The sequence below is a fragment of the Bubalus kerabau genome, chromosome 21 (genome assembly GCF_029407905.1).
Source record: "Bubalus kerabau isolate K-KA32 ecotype Philippines breed swamp buffalo chromosome 21, PCC_UOA_SB_1v2, whole genome shotgun sequence".
NCBI lineage: Eukaryota > Metazoa > Chordata > Mammalia > Artiodactyla > Bovidae > Bubalus > Bubalus kerabau.
Genome location: NC_073644.1, coordinates 56873466 through 56898066, shown reverse-complemented (window position 1 = coordinate 56898066; position 24601 = coordinate 56873466). Strand labels below are relative to the sequence as shown.

The following is a 24601-nucleotide window of genomic DNA, read 5'->3' as shown; positions in this document are numbered from 1 at the left end:
GCAATTTAGCTACAGCAAACTTGCTGAAATAAATGAGTAAGATTACAGTAGTGGTATGTATAACACTGTCTTGCAAAGACTAGTCAGGATATCTTTGAACCAAAAACGAGGGGAAGAATGGATAAGGTTGAAACAGGTATTAGGAGGCAAATGGACTAGTCTCAGTAAAGAGGCTGCGACACTGAATTGGTCAGGTCTGGGCTACAGTGAGGACAATGCAGAATAAACTGGGAAGATAAAAAACTAGTTGTTCAAAAAAGATCTCAGCCATAGATCAGTTTTGCTCCCTTTCATGCTACTTGCCTTTTAGCCATTTTAGTATTGGAAAAGTTGCTTTACAATGTTGTATAAGATTCTGCAGAACAGCAAAGTGAATCAACTGTACATATTCCCTCTTTTTGGATTTCCTTCCCATTTAGGTCACCACAGAGCACGGAGTAGTTTGTTTCCCTGTGCTGTACAGTAGGTTCTCATTAGTTACCTATTTTATACATCGTAGTGTATTATATGGGTTTCCCTGGTACCTCAGCTGGTAAGGAATCTGCCTGCAATGCAGGAGACTCCCGTTCCATTCCTGGGTCAGAAGATCCCTTGAAGACAAGACAGACTACCTACTCCACTATTCCTGGGCTTCCCCGGTAGCTCTGAAGGTACTGAATCCACCTGCAGTACACAAGACCTGGGTTTGATCCCTGGGTTGGGAAGATCCCCTGGAGGAGGGCATGACAATCCATCCAATATTCTTGTCAGGAGAATCCCCATGGACAGAGAAACCTGGCAGGCTACAGTCCATGGAGCCACAAAGAGTCAGACATGACTGAGTGACTGAGCACAGCACAACACAGCACAATGTATTACACAGGTCAATCCCAATCCCCCAGTTCAGCCCACCCCCTTGACAAGTTTACTTCTGAGAGCACTTCTACCAAAAAGATTTTTAAACATTGTGAAAAGCGGGACAGAAAAACAGGAAACATAAAATCAAAACTATGAGTGATTCCACATATTCAAAACATCGGGGGAAGAAAATCTTGCCATGACTTAACTTCAGGCAACATTTTGGTATAACTACATATGATTTAACATTATCCCAAATATTAAATATACAAAATACCCCCCAAAACCCACATTTATAAACTTCAACAAGAAATAACAAAACTAGAGAGAGAAACACATAACACAAATGAACCCAACACAGAGTTCCTCAATGTGGTCAAAAATCTCTATGAATCTGAAATAAATTATCCCAGAAAAAACTGAAGAGTTCCTACTGACAATAAGGAAAATGTAGTTAAGTTCAAGTCTTCACATATTCATCACAGTTTTATCCCTGGATCTCAGATCATTTTTGTAATTAGGTTTGTTCAATTTTTTCATACTCAACTAAAAACTTGAAATGTCATTAAAGTTTTATCACGTTTTCTATTCAGTATTTTTCAATACGCCTAAATGAGAAAAAGGTTGATAAAGCCTTATATTCACAATGCTATTTTTAAAATCTAATTGCCTTAAATTCCCAACTCAGTTGTCTCAATACTATTGTCTTCTTTTTTCCTTTGGAAATCTCAAAATAATAAATGCTAAAATATTTAATTAATTAAATTCCTTAAATAATTTATTGAACATTTATCATTTACATTTTTCTTATTGAATCACTGATATATTTTTTAAAGGTTACAATTAATCATTTAAAGTTTTCTCTTTTTTGCTAAAAACTTCCATATTTAATACAAAAAAACACTTTGGGATAAGTATCATCAAGTTTCTTAAAATATTAGTTAAAATTCTAGAACAAGTTTATCTTATTTAGTATTGGAGATACGTTTTTGCAAATGAAGCACTAACCAAATCAGTGTTACAGAGTCATTAAGCACAATCCCTTTGCAGATTCCTTCTACGTACACTAAATATATCATGTCTGATCAACATGTAATACATAATTATCTGGTATCTGCTGTGCCTTTAGAATTCGTCAAATTCTGGATTTCCCTGAAACATGCTCAACTCAGATCCATTCATTCATCCACTTAAAAAGCTCAATTCATCCAACTTAAAATCAACCCATCCACACTTAACAGCCGACCACATTGCAATCATCAAAGTAATGTCTTGTTTCATTGTATGCAAACTATTTGCTGTGAAGCAGAAGACCATAATCAGAAAATTGAATGTAGGTGGCAAAAACGCATCCAGAGTAAACAAACTTACTAGCAAGAGACTCTCAAACTGGGCAAAAAGAACAGTAGTGACTCTGATTCACTAGGCAAGGGAAAAAAGACAGGATTCACTCTACAGTCTTTGACATGTAATTTCTGCAACAAAGGTCTTACGTGGTGTTTTAAATTGAGGTGGTGGGGGCAGGGGGAAGGAATTCTTTCACCCAATGGGCTTAGAAATTCTTATTTGACAGTAAAGGTACTAGCAAAAAATGCTCCAAAATTTGAGTAGTGTTAATTTGTATACATACAAACATACTCTTTAATTTCATCAGGCTTTTTAAATATATTTTGCCACGTATTATGACTTATTTCTTCATTTTGTTAATAAACATGCTTCCTGCTTATCAGAAGTTCACTTGATAGAAGTTCAAAAATTAGAGAACTCTGTTTAGTTCTAGCTAGTGACAAATCTTCAAGACTACAGATTGCTTTAAATAAAGTTCAGCATTTACAAAATAGCTTAAATATAGTTACTGATTTTCCATAGTCATTTCAGTTACCAAATTTCATAAAGCAATCGGTCAAATATAGTTTTTACTAGTTTGAGCTAACCTCAAAATTTAAATCTAAAAAATATCAAAATGTTAAATTCTTCCCCACAAAATGTTTTAAAAACTGTGAAGTACTGTCAAATATTCTCACATAAAATCAAAGCATTAATTAAATGAGGTTTTTCTGGAATTCACAATATAAAACAACATTCCTTTTAGCACTGCATTAATGTTATTTGCAAATACAACATATTCTTAAATGTTTGCTTTATGAAACTTGAAAATAACATACTTCCATATAGATAAGATACATCAACAATTTTTATATTCCTTAAGTTCCTTACATTGGATGCTACCTTTATTAGTCTATTTAACTTAAGAGATTTTGGATAGAAACCAAGAAAAGCTTCTAAATGATCCAGAATCAGATAAAATCATGAGGATGCTGAAGAAGGTGTAAGTCCATGTAAGCTTCAAGAACAGAAATCATCCATCTTTGACTATTCGACATATGATAACCTGAAGACCAAAGTCAGACTAGGACTATGGGTCCTCCCAATTCACTTCTGGTGTTTTGGCACAAAATGAGGAGAGGCCACAAAAAAATATACTGATGTTTTCAAGCCTGATTTTTAAAAAATATGTAATACTTGAACCAATCACAGAATAACGTATGGCTTATAGTTAACTGTCAGTTTAAGCGATATGAAAAAAATACATTTTGTTCTGTGGTGACTATTTATTGGTTAAACTTTTATTTTCCTCTTCATATTTTCGGTGACTGTTTCCCACTGGTATCATCAACCAGGTCTCTCAGGCGAGATAAATGGTGCAAAGCCCTTCATTAAAAAGTATAAAACACATTATCAACCAACATCAAGGACTGAATAGGTAATGCAGACAGTAAGAAAGGGTCATTACATTGTTTATTAACTTCAAAATCAGTACGAGAGAGAAACTTACGGAATATGTTTAGCATCAAAACTATGAAAATTTTTCTTTACAAAACCTTGCAATCTGAGTAACTCAAGGCTAAAATAATTCACCTAAAATTCTATAAACACATAAAAACTTATGTTTGACATTTAAAGATTTTCTTTTTAAGTGTACCAAGTAGCCTAATAAAAAACAATAACAGGTATTATTTGTATCACACTTAAAACACCTTTTCCATGTGATTTTCAGAGTGAGATGATGCCTTTTGATATACTATGTATATCATTTAAGAATAAAGGACATAATTCATTTTTAACATATACATTCAAGGCAGCTAAAATTTTAAAAATAGCACTAAAGAATCAGTTACAATTGAGGAAAACTCATTTTTATTGAGCATGGGGAAAACAAATGACAATTACATTGAATAATGTTAGTATACTAGCAACCTGGTCTTCCCAATCATTCCTCACACAAACCAAGAAGACAGGGACCCTTAACTTTCCAGTCTCCCTCTGAAAGTATTCTTCCAGTTTTCCCTCTCCCCTACCCTTTAGATCCTTGAGGATCACTCAGAAAATATAAGTTAATCAACCATACAAAAATATGTCTCTGATAAACAAGAGACTAAGAAAAACAGAAAAATGTAACAATTATGATGTGCAGTAATCTTTAAGGTGAGAAATTAGTGAAAAGTTGTAATGATGTATAATAAAATACATCCTCCACTTTACCAAGAGTAAGACGGAGAAAACTAGTAGTGTTAATTACTATATTACATCACATCTATTTCCCCATGCTCTACTTCTCACTCAAATGTAATAATCTGAATTCTGGCACCCATTCAACAGCTTCTGTTAATTTTTGAGATTGTCATCTTCATTAACTAAATGACAATAACTTACCCAGGGTTACTAAGCAATTACAGGTAAAACTAGACTTTATTATTTCTACATCCTATAGTAATCTCTCTCTACTTAAAGAATTTTCTTCTTCCTAGACACACATTTATGAGGAAGAATATAATCTGTAAATATACTACTTGGGGCTTATCTTCCTTTTTCTTTTCAGGCTGTGATTCAAGAAACAGAAAGACAAGCGGCTAGAATCCGATCTCATTGTTTACAAAATTGGAGGACCACAGATTCTTTAGATTTTAAGGATCTATACAATGGGATTGGGGGGAGGGGATTATCTTTATTTTCATTAAATGCTATCTCTAAATTAGCATTTCCTTCCATTATGAATGTAAGCAACAGACTAAAGTGATCTCATATGCTACAGAAATCAGAGATATTTTCATATCACATAGTCATTGCAAGTATGTTCTATACTCATGACTATTCCAAAATTACAAGTTATAGTTACAAAATTACAGGTTATTAAATCCACTGCTATAACACAGGTACTCTCATTCTTTCTGTCTCAGTCCAAAAGTTCATATGACATAACTAGTAACTATTAGAAAATTTTAAGTCTAGTTGTTCATCCACCAAACAGTGAAGTCTCAGTGGTGACCCAGACATCAATGTCTTCCAATATTCTCTTTAACCGTTTGCTGATCAACATGTGAAAGGTTAAGTAAAAGACCACACAACTGTTTAATGCTTTTATTCAAATTTTGCAAAAGATCTTCACAATAATACATGTTTTTACAAAATGAATTTTAACTTACCTGTATTTTAAATGTATTGTCTTATTTTAAATGCAATAGAGAAGCATTTATTATTACTAATCAGAAATGTATTTAAATATTTTCATAATTAATTCAGTATAACTGGCTTCCTTTCTAATCCCATGTCGTATATTTATGCCTTTAAAAAACAATGTCAGGTAGAAGGGGGGGGGTAATAATAGAAAGGAATAAAAAAGCTAAGTAGAAATATGAAAGCTTTAGTTGCTCTACCTCAGTTATACAATCAGTTGGCAGTTCCTTTCATCTAACTCTTGAGAATAAAGCTATCTACTTAGACTATCAAAAGTGATTGGTATTTCAAAAGTAAGTAAGGGAGAAGGGAAGGATAAAATTGCAGAAGGAAATTTTTCTTGATTTTCTTCTGTCAAAAAGTGAAAAAGCAGGTTAATGGGGAAAAGATCAACTTAAGGATTATATTACAACACTTAGTAATCATTCACCTTAAAAACTGAAATTTAAAAACTCATTTCTTATTGTGACAATGCATCTACCAATGACCATTCAAATACATACAAATCAACCCCCAGAAACTCAGCAACACTGATTATATGATGACAATTCAGTTATATATTAATTTACTTATTGATATCTCACATTTGCTTTTCTATTAGTACAACTATATTGGCTGTTCTCTTAAATACTATGTTTACTGACCAATATTCAGCCTAGTATTCAGCAGGAACTGAACAAAAGGCTTTTCAAGACAAACTGCCTACTATTTTCTAGATCTAAGTAACATACGAGCACATTAGAATAAAGAAAAATCTTTGCTTTAGGGTCATGTTTTACAAGTCTGAGAGCTAATTCTGTCTATCCCTAGTATAGAACGAACACCAGAAAACTGAGCAGGAAAGGAGATTTGAGAAACAAGACAATTTTCCAGCTATCATTAAGCATGGTCTTCACAGCATGTCCTTTATTATTGAGAATTCTTACACATTCATCTCCAATTTATATACAAAACTACATGTCCTGAGGCCAAAACCAAATTATTTTTGGAGGACTGATAATTTTGCAATCATCCACCACTCACCTTTATAGAGTGTGAACAATATGCAACTGCTCATTTTTTACAACCAACCTAAGCTTATATGACATAATAAAAGATCCTAGAAAAGGTACTGGCTCAAAAACCAATTCTTTCATTTGCTTAAAGATGATAATTTTAATATGCAAATGCATAAGACAAACTAAGTATTATAGGGATACAAAACAAATATAACTTTGATTCCTACTAAAAGCAAAATCTTTCTGGAAAAAATAACATTTTAAGCTGTATCAGCCATTTATACTTCAGGTCCAATGAACCTTTATCTCTGTTATTTCTAATAGGAGAACCTAAGAAAACTGTGTCCAGGAGAGTAAACAGAACCCATACTAAGATCTTGGAATTTCCTAAAGCTAAAAAAGATATTTTAATGAACTGGTTAGCAATCCAAACTGTTAGAAAGAAAATCCAGTTATTTGAGGATTGGGGAGAAACACCCTAGAAAAGTAATTAAAGTGCCTAAAATACAACCTATAACTTAGGCAAAAGTTGGGTCCTTTAAAGTATGAAAAGATGACCATAATCCTAAACAGAATATTTTGCAGTCTAGTAAGAGGAATCCTGAGACTGAATTAATTTTAACTTGTCCCTAAATCAGTCTTATCTAAAGACTGAAAATAAGGGGGAGAGGGGAAATGACATGCTTTCTTCATAAATCTAAACTTACTTCATAATACTACAAATGCCTTACTGATAATACTTTCAAAATGTAAAATAAAAGCCAAATTAAGGTTGTTTCAGCTAATCCAAAACAATCAACAGCTAAGACCCATCTAACAAAACTGGACTCTTACTCTCTAAAATTGGCCTTCTGTAGGCAAGATTACTGGAGAAGGCAATGGCACCCCACTCCAGAACTCTTGCCTGGAAAATCACATGGATGGAGGAGCCTGGTAGGCTGCAGTCCATGGGGTCGCTAAGAGTCGGACATGACTGAGCGACTTCACTTTCACTTTCATGCATTGGAGAAGGAAATGGCAACCCACTCCAGTGCTCTTGCCTGGAGAATCCCAGGGACAGGGGAGCCTGGTGGGCTGCCGTCTCTGGGGTCGCACAGAGTCGGACACGACTGAAGTGACTTAGCAGCAGCAGCAGACAAGATTACTAATGGTCTAAGCTAGAAAAAAGTTATTACTATAAAAAAAAATTATAGAAAATGGTAAAAGCACCTGTACAATCAGTATCAATTTTTGTGGTTAATTACATATGGGACAGAGTTCATTTCCACCAAGAAAAACATCTTCTGGGCTATGTACTTTAACTCAGAAAATACACTTAAAGTCTTGTGACACAAGTTCAATATCAATGTTTTTAAGTGTGGAAAGCTTGAGGTCATCTACTTTAAATTTTAAAGCAGAACGAGGTCTTTATCCAAGATAATCAATTGAGGCACTGCACGGAGACTAAAAGGATAATGCACCACTATCATTAATGAGAGTAGTATTAGGAACACAGACTGTAGAATCTGTCTGGTTTGAATTCCAGTGCTGTTTTACTAGCCAGGCAGCCTTGGGCAAGTTACTTTATTACTTGATCTGTATTATGAAACAAATAATAGTACTTACCTCACGGGGTTGTAAAAATCACATGAATTACATACAAAAGCACTAAGAACACTGATACTTGGTAAATGTTCAATAAAGGTTAGTTATTAGTATCATTACTCACTGAATCCTATTAGATATGAAACATTACAGCCAAGACTATGGCAAGCAACAAAGAAAGAGGGATTATTTCTACCCAGAATAGAGGCAGAAATTCATACATATTTTTTAAAGTATGCAAACAAAAATGATATACATATCTTTCTCATGACAATTACAAATTTACATGTCTAGGGTTTCACTTTTTCACTGCTTCCTTACATAAGAGAATCCTAAGCAATTCTGAAAGGACAAAAGGTAGTCAGTATTTGTCTAGCCCACTTACAGTCAAGCAAAATAATGTTACAAAGTAAAAAATTTTAATCTTAGTGTTTACTAAGCTGCATATTCCATCTTTTGAGGGCACTTCATATTCACACTCCAGTATTCTTGCCCGGAGAATCCCAGGGACAGAGGAGCCTAGTGGGCTGCCGTCTATGGGGTCGCACAGAGTCGGACACGACTGAAGTGACTTAGCAGCAGCAGCAGCATATTCACACAACCAAATCCATAAAATATAACCTTCTCATCTATCAATATCATGACTATAGGAAAGAACTGCATTCTTTCCAACTTTTAAGATAATGTAACTAAGAAAATAAGTAGATTAACACCTTAGGGCATCTGGACCTATCTTTACATCCAGAGCATTATATTCCCTTTAGATTTCTGCAGAGACATATTAAACAACGATACAATTACTTATCTCTTCTAGAGAGAACACAGGACAACATGTTTCAAGCACAAGCTGTTCGTCCAGAATGCCCACACCAACGCTCTCTCAAACTGTTGATGTTACTCAGAAGGGAAAAAGAAAACTTCTCCAAGCCATTCACATCTATTGTATTTTAAGTGTCCACAGTTATCTCATTAAGCCATAAGAATATTTTAAATAGAAAATAGCACACGTTTAAGAGAAAAGTCTCAGGATTAAACAACATGCTCCAGGAAGCTTAAATATACCTAGTACATGTCTTCCTTCTTAGAGCTACTTAATTCCATCCTATAACCTTCTGATTTCAATCAAAGCAATGACTAAAACAGATTTGTATTCATAACATACTCAGAAATTAACAGAGAACACTTACTTTTGAAGTGACCTAGTAATAGGAGCCATACTTTCCTTCAACTGTAATTTAGAGAGATCATCCTCTGAGATCTATTATTGAAAACACCAAATATAATGAAATAGTAAAAATATTATATAATTACAAACAAATGTTATTTAATATGTGATTAATAAGAACACATTAAAAATATCATCTGTATTCCCAAGGAAATAAATCTAGTAAATAATTTTCAGTAAAGCTTAAATATATATACTTTTAATTCTAAAAATATAACTTTATTTTGCAACAGTCCTAAAGTATGCCTCTAAATGTTTGTTCACTATATACCATGCTTATTAACATAAAACTAGAGGGAAAAACTACAAAAAGATCTAGGAGGAAATCGTATCCTTCACAGATCTCAATTCGCATTCATAAATTTCAATTCATAAATTAAGTTTATGCTTACTTGTTTAATTTCTCCTTTTGGCTCTGCAGTTTTATTCTGATTGAAACTTTCTTGCACTGCCTGAAGATTAAATAACATTTGCTTCAGGGCTTCAACAGGTCCATGATGTTTCCCTCCAGAAAGGGTACAGCTCTAAAGTTAAAACACATGAATGATAAACCACTCAAATTCTTAAGGGGAAAAGTTATATTCTGCATTATTTCCCCACAATATAAAATTAATGCAAAACCCAAATAATACATGTCAATAAAGTGTTTTACCAAATCAAAACTGTAACTCAACCTCCTCTTACCCAGTCCCCAGACGGAGTCACTTAAAGACAATCATTATTAAAATGCTGGCAAATCCTTTCTAGTCCTTGTTCTTTTACATGAATGGTGCATGTTTACATTTGCAACACATTCATTTACCACATTTAAAATCATAGATATTTACAAGTGAAAGGTCCTTAGAAGCAGGTAAGCCAACATGCTACTTTCAAGTGTGTAAATGAAGCTCATATCAACTGAACAAGAACTAGCATTTCAAATACACAATGGTGTTCTCTTCATTCTAAGAAAGGAAGGAAATTCTGATACAACGTGGATGAACCTTGAGGACATTACACTAAATGAAGTAAGTCGATAACAAAAAGAAAAATATGATTTATCTTATACTATGCTATGGATTGAATTTGTGTCCTTTCCCACACCCACCACCCCATCCCACCCCCGAAATTCATGATGAAACCTAACTGAATGTGGCTGTATTGAGAGACAGGGCTATAAGGAGGTAATTAAGTTAAGTCAGGTCATAAAGGTGGGATCCTGATAACCATAGGATTAAGAGACCAAGGAAAGGCCATGTGAGGACACAGTGGGAAGGTGGTTTGTCTGCAAGTTAGGGAAAGGGCCTTCACCAGTAAAATAATAAGTTAGCATCTTGATCTGAGATAATTTGAAAGCCTCCAAAACCGTGAGAACTGAGTATCTATTGTTTAAGCCACCTAGCCTATGGCCTTTTGTTATGGCAGCCTCAGCAGACTAAAACATACATGGTTTCCAGAATAATCAACTTTATCAAGAGAAAGTAGAATGGTGCCAGCAGAGGGTAGTAAACAGGCATGGCGGTAAACAGGCATGGATAGTTAAGTGTTTAATGAGTACAGTTTCAGTGGGTAAAGATGAAAAAGTCCTAGCAATAGATAGAGCTGATGGGTACACAACAATGTAAAGATACTTAATGCACAGAACTATATACTATACCCTTAAAAATGGTCAAAATATTATGAATACTTTAGCAAAATTTTAAAAAAGAAGAAAAAGAAACAGCATAAGGATTTAGTTTGGTTTATACTCCTACAACCTTGGAGACAGCACTTGAGGCGTTATCGCTAAATGATCTGCATCCAGTCACTGGTTTAGAAGAAATTCTAGCTGCCTAATGCTAACCAAAAAAGTTACAAAGGCTTGCCTCTGAAATTTGGTGTCTGCCTTGAGTGAACTTTTCAGGCAAAACTGTGGTCAGAGTACCAAAAAACAAGAAAACGAAAAAAACAGATCATATGAACTGTTGTGTGTCATTCATGAATGAATGTTTAATAAATGCTGTTCAGTATGTTTGATAGAATTTGTTCTGAGACTTGGCATTAAATCCTGGGAGTGAATGCCTCTGAGTACATCTTTTGGTATAGCTTGACTCTTAGAACTATAGTACTATTTCACATATTCAAGAAACAACCATTTAAACCACACAAAATTTGGGAATAACCCAATTTACACAATAAAAAAATGACCTAACAATATTACAAATGAACAACATGACCACACTGAAAGTTGAGCAGAAAATAATTAACCAAGGTAACTTTGTTAAAGAACACTTTGGATATCATACGACTAAAGACAAAAAGTGTGTGTGTGTTAGTCGCTCAGTCGTGTCCAACTCTTTGAGACCCCATGAACTACAGCCCACCAGGCTCCTCTGTCCATGGAATTCTCCAGGCAAGAATACTGGAGTGGGTTGCCATTTCCTTCTCCAGGCGATTTTCCTGACCCAGGAATCAAACCGAGGTCTCCTCCATTGCAGGCAGACGCTTTACTGTCTGAACTACTAAGGAAGCCCCAAAGACAAAGAGAATCACACATCAACAATATAACTTAGCTGCTGCTGTTGCTAAGTCGCTTTAGTCGTGTCCGACTCTGTGCGACCCCATAAACGGCAGCCCACCAGGCTCCCCTGTCCCTGGGATTCTTAAGGCAAGAATACTGGAGTGGGTTGCCATTTCCTTCTCCAATGCATGAAAGTGAAAAGTGAAAGTGAAGTTGCTCAGTTGTGTCCGACTCCTAGTGACCCCATGGACCGCAGCCCACCAGGCTCCTCCATCCATGGGATTTTCCAGGCAAGAGTACTGGAGTGGGGTGCCATTGCCTTCTCCGATATAACTTAGCTAGTAAATCTATTTCTTACAGCAATTCTGAAACTATGCATATGCTAAGACTGAAAAAACAAGTAAATCTATTATAGATAATAAGAGCAAAGATTCTTACCAGAGGAGAAGGAAGTTATAAATAAAGAACAGAAAGGGCTAAAACTAATACCGTGGTATTGAACTGGAATTAGTATAAGTATGAACTCATGATTTTATACCTACACATAAAATATATTAATACATATGTAAATAGATATAGAAACATGTATACATGTATATGTGGGTTAGTAAACATGTTTTCTAAGTCTGCCTGCTGAGAAAGTCTAGCATAAAGAACCCAGGAGCAATAAGCACAACTCGTGCCTAGATCTTAGTTTCTAAACACAGTTTCCAAATAAAAAGAAACCATGGCTCCTCAAAGAAGTCCTCAAAAAATGATAGGGACATGTTGAAAGGATACAAGAGCCAACCTGAAGCAACTCTTATGGCCTAAACTGGAACAATTTAAGCAGCAAAATAATATCATTATATTGTAAACCTAGAAAATAATACCAGGCTTCCCTGGTAGCTCAGATGGTAAAGAGTCTGCCTGTAGTGTGGGAGATCCAGGTTCGATCCCTGGGTAGGGAAGATCCCCTGGAGAAGGAAATGGCAACCCACTCCAATTTTCTTGCTTGGAAAGTCCCACGGACAAAGGAGACTGGCAGGTTATAGTCCATGCGATAACAAAGAGTTGGACACGACTGAGCAACTTCACTTTCACTTTTCTTTCTTTCAAACCTAGAATTAAGTATCTATAAGTCCCCAGATTTAGAGAATGAACTTATGGTTGCTAGGGGGGTTGAGGGAGGGGATGTTGGGGGGAAGGGATAGTTAGGGAGTTTGGATGGACATGTACACACTATCTATTTAAAATAGATAACCAACAAGGACCTACTGTACAGCACATAGAACTCTGCTCAATGTTATGTAACAGCCTGGATGGGAAGGGAATTTGGGGGAGAATGGACACGTGTATATATATGGCTGAGTCCCTTTGCCGTTCACCTGAAACTTTCACAAAATTGTTAATCAGCTATACCCCAATATAAAAGAAAAAGTTTAAAAAAAAAAATCTGAGTCCCAATAAAAACAGTTTAATAAATGGGGAGGAAGAGCTCATTACACAAGAATTTCAACTAATAATTCAGACAAAAAAACAAGATCCACCAATGATGCTAAAAACAGTGGATGGAAGTTTGAGACTATTAATACTTGCACAGTCTCACAGCATCTCCCTAAGATATTTATTAATTACAAGGGGAAACTCTAATTTTACTAAAGAGAAAGCCAGTAGGCACCATATGTTCAAGACTAATATCACCAGTACTAACATATTATTATAGTTTTATCTATAATAAATATAAATTATCTATAAATAAATATAAAAAATAAATTTCTACGATAATTACATATTATCATATCAGTATACTGCTCTAGACTGAATGTGTGTGCCCCCTACAATTCAAATGTGCAATTTGAATTAATCCCAACATAACGGCACTTGGAGGGGCTTCTATGAAGTAACTATGTCATGAAGGTGGAATTCTCACGAGCGGGATTAGTGCCCTTACAGAAAAGACACAGAAAGCTTGCTCCCTCTCTGCTCTCTCCACATGACGATACAAGAAGATGGCTACCTGAAAACGAGGAAGCAGGATCTCACCAGACACTTTCATCTGAACTTCTCAGCCTCCAGAAACGTGAGAAACAAATGTCTGTTGTTAAGCCATCTGGTCTATGGCATATTTGCTACAGCAGCCTGAATTAAGACACATTATCAATATTATCAATGACATCATGACCCCTCTGATATGATGCACTGAGAAGGGCACAGCATGATTTCTGTTGCATTCTTGCTAAAAATTCATAACCCCATTCTAATCATGAGAAAACGTCAGATAAACCCCACTGAGGAACAATCTACAGAAAAAAACCAACTGACCATTAAGTCTTCAAAAGTATCAAGATCATGACAGACAAGACTGAGGAATTGTCAAGACTGAAGCAGACTGAGGAGATACGACAACTAAATGCAATGCTACATCTTGCAACAGGACACTGGCAGGAAAACTGGCGAAATCAGAATACGGTCTGTGGTTTTAGTAACAGTATTATGCCAATGTGAAAATTACACTATGGTCAGTGAGATGTTAACATTAGGGAAGCTGAGAGAAGGGTGACAGGAACTATCTATATTATTTTTGCAACCTTCTATAAATTTAAAACTATTTAAAAATTAAAAAACACAGTGGTAGTGAGGTGGTGTGTGTGTAAAGGCAGAAGAAAAGGAATTGGCTGGTTAGTATTTAATGGTCACCCATCTCAAACTTTACAAAATTTACACAGATCTGTTCCTTCACCAGGGTTCACTTCAACTAAGTACACTGTACCACCCACTGCTTTAGTTGTTTGGCTCAAACATCTGGGACTCACCCTCTGAATCTTCTGTCTCCATCCTACCCAGTCACCTTAAGAACACATCACAAGTCTAACTATTTCTGACCACTTCTAACGCTCCCACCTAACCCAAGCCTTTACAATCCCTATTCTGAAAGATGGCTAAAGCCTCCTAACTGGGTTCCTTGTCCTTCCCCAGCTCCTCTCAAGTCTATGTTCCATACCACTGCCACTTCATATTTTAAAATGTAGATCTGATCGTTTCATTCCTCCACAGTACTCCACGCACTTTTCATCACACTTACAATGTAAAATCTTCATTCCATTGCTTACATACCTACACGATCTGACTCCTGATTACCATCTTATCTCTTAACCATTCTTCCTTGCTCATTCTGACTGAGCTACACTGACTGGACTCTCATTTTCCTTGAACATTTTTCTGCCTTGGGGTTTCTGCACTTAATGATTCCCTCTAAATGAAAAGTTATTTCCCTACGAGTACATGTGTGACTTACTCATTTTAGGTTTTGATGCAAACATCACCTCACAAGAGAGGCCGTTCCCGCCCACTCCAGCTAAAATTTCTCTGCCCTCGTTTCTCGATCTCAATCAGTTTTTCTTCACAACATCTATAAGACTCTCCTCTATACGTGGGCTTCCCAGGTGGCACAATGGTGTAAAGAATCCATCTGCCAATGCAGGAGACACAGGTTCAATCCCTGGATTGCGAAGATCCCCTGGAGTAGGAAATGGCAACCCACTCCAGTATTCTTGCCTGAGAAATCCCATGAAAAGAGGAGACGGGTGGGCTGTAGTTCATGGGGCTGCAAAGAGTCAGTCATGACTGAGCACAGCACTTATACATTACTGTTTGTTGTTGTTATTCAGTCACCATTACCTATTTCATTTTGATATAGCTCCTCTGTCCAACTTGGAATAAAAAATCCAAGAGGCAAGGATTCTTCTCTTATTCACCATTAGGAATACAATTCCTAGAAAAGTGTTTGGTACTCAAATTTATCTGGCAAATAAATATTTGATAATTAAGTTTCACTTACCCAGCATTTGCTATAGTATCTTATTAGAGCACTAAGGTCAGACATATTCTGACAACCTCTACTTTCTCTAGTAAATTTCACTGAAGGAAAAGATATATATTAAAATTTTTAGCTAATTTTTGTCTGGAATGTTTAATCTCTCAAATCTTCCAGATGTCAGTATCTCAAAAGTATATTTAATATTCAACAGCCATGAATTAAAATTATAAATCGTATTATAATCATTCCTTACGTACATATATAAACATTTACACTTTGTTTCAGGATTACTTGCAAGATGTACATGTGCTGATTTTATAAAGCTGAGTGATAAATTTCTCATTTTAAATTAAACAGATGTATAACTGTATCTTAGAAACACAACTCTCAATAAGCAACTGCCCTATGGGAAAATATAATTTACTCTGTAAGGTGCTGTTTTACATGTTTTCCAGAAAAAAAAAAAAAAGAAATCACTGTAATGACAATTTAGGCTCCCCAGAGAGTTCAATCCCAGGTCCCTCTACTTCAGAATACTAAAATTATCAGTAATTCTAGGAATAATGGTCTCATGGATATGTGCTGGGGAAGAAAGGATTTGAGCCATTTTTTGTGTTATAATATCCAAGTAACTTAGAAATTAGTATCTATAAATTAGTCATAAATATTCCTTTAATAACATAAAAAGATTTAACGTCACCCACCTGATTATCATCATTTAAAAAATCTTCAAGGAATTCATTAGCATACTTTGTCTTTGGAATTTCTTGAGGACTATCATCAGTATTAACAGGAACAGGAGATTTGCTAGGATTTAAGGATACAAGACAGTATATAAGTTCCCAATTGATAAAAATTAGACAGTATATAACTGACTGTTATCATTTTAAATGGTCACCATGAAGTAACCATTATAGATAGGATTCCTATGGATGTTGCTTGATAATTCCTTCATCTTCTCCCTAAACTTCTTCCTTCATCATGCCCTATCTCCTTGCTTCTCCTGTAAAGCTTTAAGGAAAAAGATAAAGAAACTGAAGACATTAGTCTTTAATTAAATAAATGAGCCTTCAAATATACATATCCTCCAAAAGCACATTTGTTTGAAACAAGCAGAACATTTTTCCAACTAAACATTTTTGGTCACTCAATATTAATACACAAAGCCCCCACAAATTTATAAGTTTCTATTAAGATGGAACTACATGCTCCTACATCAAAGCAACAGGAAAGACTTCTCTAGAACTGGCACTAAGGACAGATTAAAGTGGGAGAAGGATTAATTCTGAAATTAAAATTCCTGAGTTCAAATCCCAATCCCACTCATTGTATGACTTCACAAAACTTTACCTTCACTTCAGTTTCTACATTTGCAGTCCTTCTTATCTCATACACTACATAAATTTAACTCTCCATACCTGGGACATTTAAAAGAAGTTCAATAAATAAGTTTTTTTCTTACTGTTCAAGGGGAAGCACAGTGCATCCCCAGCAAAAATAAAAATTTTTTCAGAACAAAATTCCATTAGCTGCAGAGAATAAACTCATTCTATCTCTCTCATTTATATATCAATATGTGTTTCTAACTCGTGTCACATATCTAAGACTCTTAAAACACTTAAACATCATAATGCAAATTTTTTTCTCAGTAATTAGCAGTTCTTCATTATTCACTCATCTGATTTGTAATTTACTATGAACTTTTTCTTGTTCCCAAGTAGTTTTTCCTCCCATTCTTTACCAAAGAGTTTGTACATCCACCAACTATCATCAAAAAAGCATTTATCTGATTATAAAAAAATGAGTGCTGGATACATATGGAATCATCATACTATTCCTCTACTTTTGTATGTGTTTGACATTTTCTATTACAGAAAGTTAAACCAAAAAAACAAAAACAATTTTCTGGCTGTGGTTATTCTTTTAGCACACTATTACCTAGTCAATTTTGTTTTTAATGACAAGTTAATAATTTATCAATATCACACTGAAGTCAAATCTATACCTTATCACACCATCAATAATTTTATGTAAAACATATCCATCATAATACGATGGTACTGCTGCTGCTAAGTCGTTTCAGTCGTGTCCGACTCTGTGCGACCCCATAGACAGCAGCCCACCAGGCTCCCCCGTCCCTGGGATTCTCCAGGCAAGAACACTGGAGTGGGTTGCCATTTCCTTCTCCAATGCATGAAAGTGAACTAGGGCAAACCATTAACAATAATTATACAAGTCAGAAGTCATAGTATCTAATTACAAAATACATTTAGTATATTCAAAAACTTTACTCAATTTAAACACCTCTGATATTTGCTCACCCTATAGGATTTTACAAATACAGACACAATACAACCAACTGATAAGAAAATAAGAAATTAGTAAATATGAAAAATAAGAGAACTGTTTAAGAATTAAGTGAACAAATTATTAATCCTAGTTTTTTTTTTAAACACATTAATGAACCAACAGTTGAGAAATGAAGCTGAACAAACAAAAAATATTCTGGATGATCACCACCACTATTACAATTTACAAGGGAGCGTCATAAACCAGAAACTGTCCTAAGTACCTTATATTTATTTTCTAGTCAACTGAATCCTCACAACCCCAAAGTAGAAGCAACCTGTACAAAATCTCAGCAAGGAAATGACAGAATCAAGATTCTAAACTGCAATTACAGTCAATGACCACATTTAAGAAAATAAGACGCTCAACTGAGAACTAATCAAAGGAGTCAGGAAATAAACTCTAAACAGAATGAAGGTTTAGACAATTGAAGATATTAAATTATCAGAGCCTAGGACAGGATTTAGGATTACAAAGAATGCATTTCTGACATGGAATTAATATCACTGAGAGAAGAAGCTTTCCTAGATTCTTCCTCTACGCTCACATTCATGGGTAAACACTTTTTAAATTATTCTGAGCAACTATATCACAGAGAGGTTTAGCACACAAATGAAAACACTCTTAGAAACTTCAAACATTTACTATACAAAAATTGTACCATCATTTATGGAAAATAATGATTGAAAAATATTAAAATGTAAATGAAGAGAAATGAATATTCTAAAATATAGAGAATATAGAGGGAGATAAAACTTAAAAGTGAAAAAAGAAAGTAGTAAAATTTTAATAGCCTTCTCCATTTGCAAAAGCGTTGCTTTTGGTTCTAATTCCTATTAAACATATATCAATATTTTATAGTGCAACGAAAGGATCATGTAACAAAGACAAAAGTTATATAAGGTACCTAAAGTTACCACCTTCTTGTGGTAACTAATGAAAAATGCGATCTAAAGCAAACAACACTGAAAGTTATGCTCTATAAAAATACCATGATACTACCATTGTTAATTATCATTAAGTTACTTAAAGATGAAATCAGATGTGCACATGGCATTCTTCACTTGGAAAACTGAATGCTGCATTTTAACTTACAAAGTAACAGGAATATTTTCCCATGATCTTTCCGCTTCAAGTTTATCTAATGAACAAGGACTGTCATCCTTTTTCACAGTCTTTGGTAACTCTTCAGTACAATGCTCTAGATTTCTCTTGGCCTTCAGGATAAGCAATTCAATTTTGTCACCTAATTTAAAAGATTACATTAATTCTTTAAGAAAAGAAATAAATGCAAAGCATAGTAAAATCTTATAAAGGCAACAAGAATTTACATTATTTGGAATATAAAAATATCCACAATAGCAAGCTATGTTAAAATGTGACATGTGTTGTGACACAAAGAAAAAATAAGACCTTTTTCTACTACATAAATAAAGGCGATACGAGTTCAAAACAAAAATATCACTTGAGCATTCTATCAAGAATATAACAGATCCTAGATGCTACATCAAATTTAGAGCACTTTCTTTGGTTCTTAAAAACAGTAAAAACACAAAAAACAGAACAATTACCACTGAATGGCTTTTTGGATCCTGGAAGAAGCGGATTCTCACACAGACAATGGCTAGGTTCAGGACCACATTTATATTCATTCAGTAATCTTTTATCCTCACTCAAGGAATGTGAAATGTTTGAAGGTTCAAAAGAATATTCAAAACAATCTAATTTATTCATTAGCCGAGAAGTTCTTTGTGCCTGGTAACTATGCCTCGGAGAACACTGATCTTCTTTAAACATTTGATGTATTCTTTGACTATCTGTGTCAGGTAACAAGTCTTGATTGTAGAGCCAGACTGGGTACTTGAAGTCTGGTATACTAGTTATCCCTGAAATATTAAGGTCAGACTTCTGGCTAGTGAGCCATCTTGGGTAATTCTTTTCAAGATTGTGTTCTGAACTGTCCCTAAAAGATAATTTTTTGGAAAAAGATAAAGATGGTACAGAAACGCTTTTATTAGCCTTATTCATGAGTTTTGGGTTTTTTAGCCTACCACATTGCCTTCCTTTTATATTTGTGTATACAAGTGGGGTAACTAAGTTATCCTTGCCCTGGAGAGCAGCTGGTTCTTGAAAATTCTGCTTCTTTATTCTGTCAGATGAACTCAGTCTTCCAATATGTTTCCTGTTTTTCTTGCTACTTCCGTGACCTGATCCAAAATAAGTGAAAGAAAATGATCCATCTGCTGGAAGCTTTAATAGATCATCAGTTGTTAGACTAATGGAGTCTATGTCATTAAGAGTTTGTCCTCTATAGGATAAGGATAAATGTCTTTTGTCATCAAGATTTTCAAAAGCTGAAAAACAAAGAAGAATTCTGTTTATCTTCCTGTATCATATATAAAAATACTTCATAACATTCAACAGTAAATGAGAACTAAGAATTAAGAATCATGTTTGCTGTTTTTCCTTAATCTTTACTCAAGCTTTGATTAAAAGTCTGAAAGGTATAGGTTGATGTAATTGGATATGGTTTTTTTCCTTCATATGTCTTCAATTTAACTACTTGCTACACTTTTTGCTTTCCAGCCTCCTAAATATTCTCATATTCTTTAATTTACAGTTTCTTCATCTAGACACACCCAATGCACTAATACACTCACATGAATACCGGTCACTCAACTGGCTTCAACACAGGAAAAAAAACAAGTCATTAAACTAGGTGAAAAAATAATTTGCTTTCTTGCTTGCTAACCCTGAAATAGCATTCACACGCACAGAACAGCTGTTCTAATTCTCCTGTTCTGGAATATACTGCCCACTTTTTTCTAACAGTTGATGTAAACTTTTTTCACCCTAGGGGTCAGTCAAGTGTTAACTGGGTTATCAACAGATGCATTTTCCAAACTTGTCTTCACGGACCTCGATACCGTGCTGTGCTGTGCTTAGTCACTCAGTCGTGTCCGACTCTTAGCAACCCCATGGACTGCAGCCTGCCAGGCTCCTCTGTCCATGGGGATTCTCTAGGCAAGAACAGTGGAGTGGGTTGCCATGTCCTCTTCCAGGGGATCTTCTCAAGCAAGGGATCGAACCCAGGTCTCACGCATTGCAGATGGAATTTTTACCAACTGATCCACCAGGGAAGCCCCAGTGGACCTCTGACCATGGAAAAATCCTTAACATCCTGTGAATGTTACTGCCCCACAGAATACAGACAAGAAGACTAATACAGCCTTATCCTCTCAACTGAACTGATCAAGTATAAATTCTGAAAGGCTGAGATTTGCTCAAAGTCATTAAGCTAGGTCATGAAAGCTAGAACCACCAAGTCAATGCTCTGTCCATTACACTGTAACAGAATGGCTTAAGGGTTTATAATCAGCCATGTGCTATTACTAGTTGCATTTTATGAGCTTCTACTCCAAAGTTAAAAGAGGATCTTTACCCCAAAACTCCAGAGAACCAAAAATCACAGAATCATTTAAGAAATATATACAGATCTCAACATTACAAGTCATTTTTTATTCCAAAAGAACAAAATAAAGCATCTAATTTTCTAAGACTACTATACATCTCTCAAAATTCTTTAAATCAACAGGTAAAAAGAAAACAAAGGATAAAAGCATACCATTGTTTGGTTTACAAATGTAGTTGGAGAATTCCGGCATATTAGCAGAACATTTATCAATGTTAATCTTTCCAGTGCTTGCACCAAGACACATTTGGCTTAGATCAAAATCATCAATATAGGCCTGTAGAGCCTGAGATGCAGAACTGTACAGTTTATCCTTATACTGAAAAGAGCCAGAGTTAGAGGAATTACTGCCACTCAGGTTGCAGCTTAACAGAGAAGATACTGAAGATTGCCGAGAACAAACTCTGTGTTTTGTATCTGATTTCGCCATGGCTTCCTCAAAATTGGTGATTTCTATTCATTTCTCCTAAAAACAACTATAATACAAAAAGAAAAGATTAAAGTTCCAATTAAAATAATAGGCCACACACAGAGAAACTACTAAATTTGTATAAACTTTTTACAACTTTACAAAATAAAACTCATTGTCTATAAATTATTTTTAGGCAATGCACATTATATATTTTCCATTTTAATTACTGTAAATTCTTTCATCATCGATTTAGAAAACATGTGAAGTGAAGTCGCTCAGTCGTGTCCGACTCTTTGCGACCCGTGCACTGTAGCCCACCAAACTCCTCCGTCCATGGGATTCTCCAGGCAAGAATACTGGAGTGGGTTGCCATTTCCTTCTCCATGTACTGAGCACCTAATATATGCTAGGAATTATATATACAAAAATCATCTGATGAATGATGCAGGGAGCTCAGATCTGCTGCTCTGTGATAACCTAGAGGTATGGGATGGGGTGGGGTGGAAGGTGGGAGGGGATTTAAGAAGGAGGGGACATATGTATGGCTGATTCATGTAGATATGGCAGAAACCAACACAATGTTGTAATTATCCTCCAACTAAAAACAAATACATTTTTTTAAAAATCATCTAAGACTATATAGAAAGTGTCAAGGGAAGAATACTCACTTTTTTTAAAGTCCTGTAAACTACTGACGTAGTCTTTTCTTAGGTTCATACACTCTATGACATCATAATACATAACATTCCCCTATACAAAATATTGTTCAACTCATAAGTCCACCATATACTACACACAGTAGGAGCCTGATAAATTTTTAAAAGGCATCAAATGACATAGTTGAAACAAGAAGGAAAAATGGAGACTAATTATCCACTTTTAACATTTTAATTGACAATATGTAACTTTAGGCAAACTTTTCCCCAAAGATTTGAGCAAACAAAATAATTTACAATATTCATCGATAAATAAACTGCAAGTCTTACCATGAAATAAGCTGGCAAAATGTTCTTTTCCTAAAATAATGCAGTTTTAACAATCCTTTTCTGACATTCGTTTTTTGATACTACCCTATTTTCAATTCTCATGTAAAACAGATTCAGCCCTCCTCTCGAAGGAGACTTAACAGTATGGAAAAATTGCCTCAATGCACTCATCTTTTTTTCCATTATTAAAATTGAGAGAATTTCAGTCTACATTAATATAGCAACAACAGTATATTTGAAAACCTAAGAAGTAACAGAATGAACCGGAGAAGGCAATTGGCACCCCACTCCAGTACTCTTGCCTAGAAAATCCCATGGATGGAGGAGCCTGGTAGGCTGCAGTCCATGGGGCTAAGAGTCTGACACGACTGAGCGACTTCACTTTCACTTTTCACTTTCATGCATTGGAGAAGGAAATGGCAACCCACTCCAGTGTTCTTGCCTGGAGAATCCCAGGGATGGGGGAGCCTGGTGGGCTGCCGTCTAGGGGGTCGCACAGAGTCAGACACGACTGACATGACTTAGCAGCAGCAGCAGCAGCAACAAATGAACAGGGACTACTTCAGTAAATAATATGACATTCTTTTAGAATCAAATCATGGATTTTCTGAAGTAAAAATGAAAGCTTAATGTCTCGGACTTATCATATGCTATGATATTATAACATGTTTCAGTTCAGTTCAGTCACTCAGTCATGTCCGACTCTTTGCAACCCCACGGACTGCAGCAGGCCAGGCTTCCCCTTCCATCACCAACTCCTTGAGTTTACTCAAATTCATATCCATTGAGTCAGTGATGCCATCCAACCATCATCCTCTGTCGTCCCCTTCTCCTCCCGCCCTCAATCGGGGGTTATAATTTTGGGAATGTTTAAGTTATAATAATATTTAATGTAATTTCAATAGCTGTCAAATTTGATTTTAGAACAGTGAGAAAGTCTTCAGTTTAAGAAGAGAAAAAGGTCAGAGTTGACAGTAGTCAACCGAAGCATCAGTAGAATGTAAGATAATTGTTATTTCCCTGAATGTTCTGATACGGCTAGACCAAGTCAGCTTTGCCCTTTCTTCACCTTTCTAATGATTTTAAATCTTCTCAAGTAAATATTGCTTGGATGACAAACCTGACCAAACACTTCCTCCCTTACTCCAACACAGCACAGGTTACCAATTTTATATTTTATTTTACAAAATCTTAAAAACAAAAACAAAACCCTAAAAGGGAAAGCTGTTAGATTACAGTTCTCAGTAAGTTGGGTAATAACATTTATCTTAATTCACAAGAAGCAAAAAGAAAACCCACGACTGAATTATTAGTGGGCAGTTTCCAAAAGTACACAAAAGAAGAAAATTTAAGTCAACTCCTGGGCACCCTCATTCTGCATCAATAACCAACACAACCACACTCTTTATCCACCCACTTCTCCTCACGTTCGCCACAGAATTATTTTGAAGCAAATTCGCTGTCTCTTACCGTTTCTTCCGTAAACATTTCAGCATGCCGCTCCAAAAGGAAATCCATCATTCCGACGAATATAATGCTGAAACGAGTGGCCAGTGGTTTCAACTACCTTTGATTTAAACGCAGAACGTACAGCGTTAACCAACCAATATGGTAAGCTCACAGGAAATAATAAACAAACGACTCAAAGGCTCTGTGATTTATGTTAGGAAAATGAACGTGTTTGTGGTTGCCGCAAAAACAAGACTTAATGACCCTGGAAAGTGAAGATCGCTGGCGCCCCTGCTGAGGGGCATCTTCGGGTTCAAAGCCTGCGCCCTGAATGAACCAGGACCCCCCTCCCTCGGGGATTCCAGCATCCCCCGCCAGCCCACCCAACGCCGCGGTCACAGACACAGCTTCTCTAAACCGTTATCAGACAACAGGAGGGGGCGGGCTGAGTCTTTGCGAGGCGGCGGCCCCCGAAGCCCGAGAGCCTCCCTCCCCG

General features: G+C 35.7%; 1 protein-coding gene across 10 annotated transcripts in view; it reads right to left on the bottom strand.

The window, feature by feature from the left end:
• Positions 1-24601, bottom strand: part of C21H18orf54 (chromosome 21 C18orf54 homolog) — a 33581-nt gene that overhangs the window by 8500 nt on the left and 480 nt on the right. For 3 of the 10 annotated variants that reach the window (XM_055558918.1, XM_055558919.1, XM_055558921.1), the window contains exons 2-9: positions 24127-24223; positions 21412-21734; positions 19358-20140; positions 18882-19032; positions 16142-16244; positions 9552-9683; positions 9122-9192; positions 1687-3549 (exon numbers count right to left, since the gene is read on the bottom strand). In XM_055558918.1, the coding sequence (XP_055414893.1) occupies positions 3477-3549; positions 9122-9192; positions 9552-9683; positions 16142-16244; positions 18882-19032; positions 19358-20140; positions 21412-21688 (1590 nt within the window). In that variant the 5' untranslated portion in view covers positions 21689-21734; positions 24127-24223 and the 3' untranslated portion in view covers positions 1687-3476. Of the gene's footprint in view, positions 1-1686; positions 7508-9121; positions 9193-9551; positions 9684-13637; positions 13760-14915; positions 15090-16141; positions 16245-18881; positions 19033-19357; positions 20141-21411; positions 21735-24126; positions 24224-24601 lie in introns of those variants that run through there. The other 7 variants (XM_055558923.1, XM_055558922.1, XM_055558924.1 and 4 more) reach the window with 5 other exon arrangements.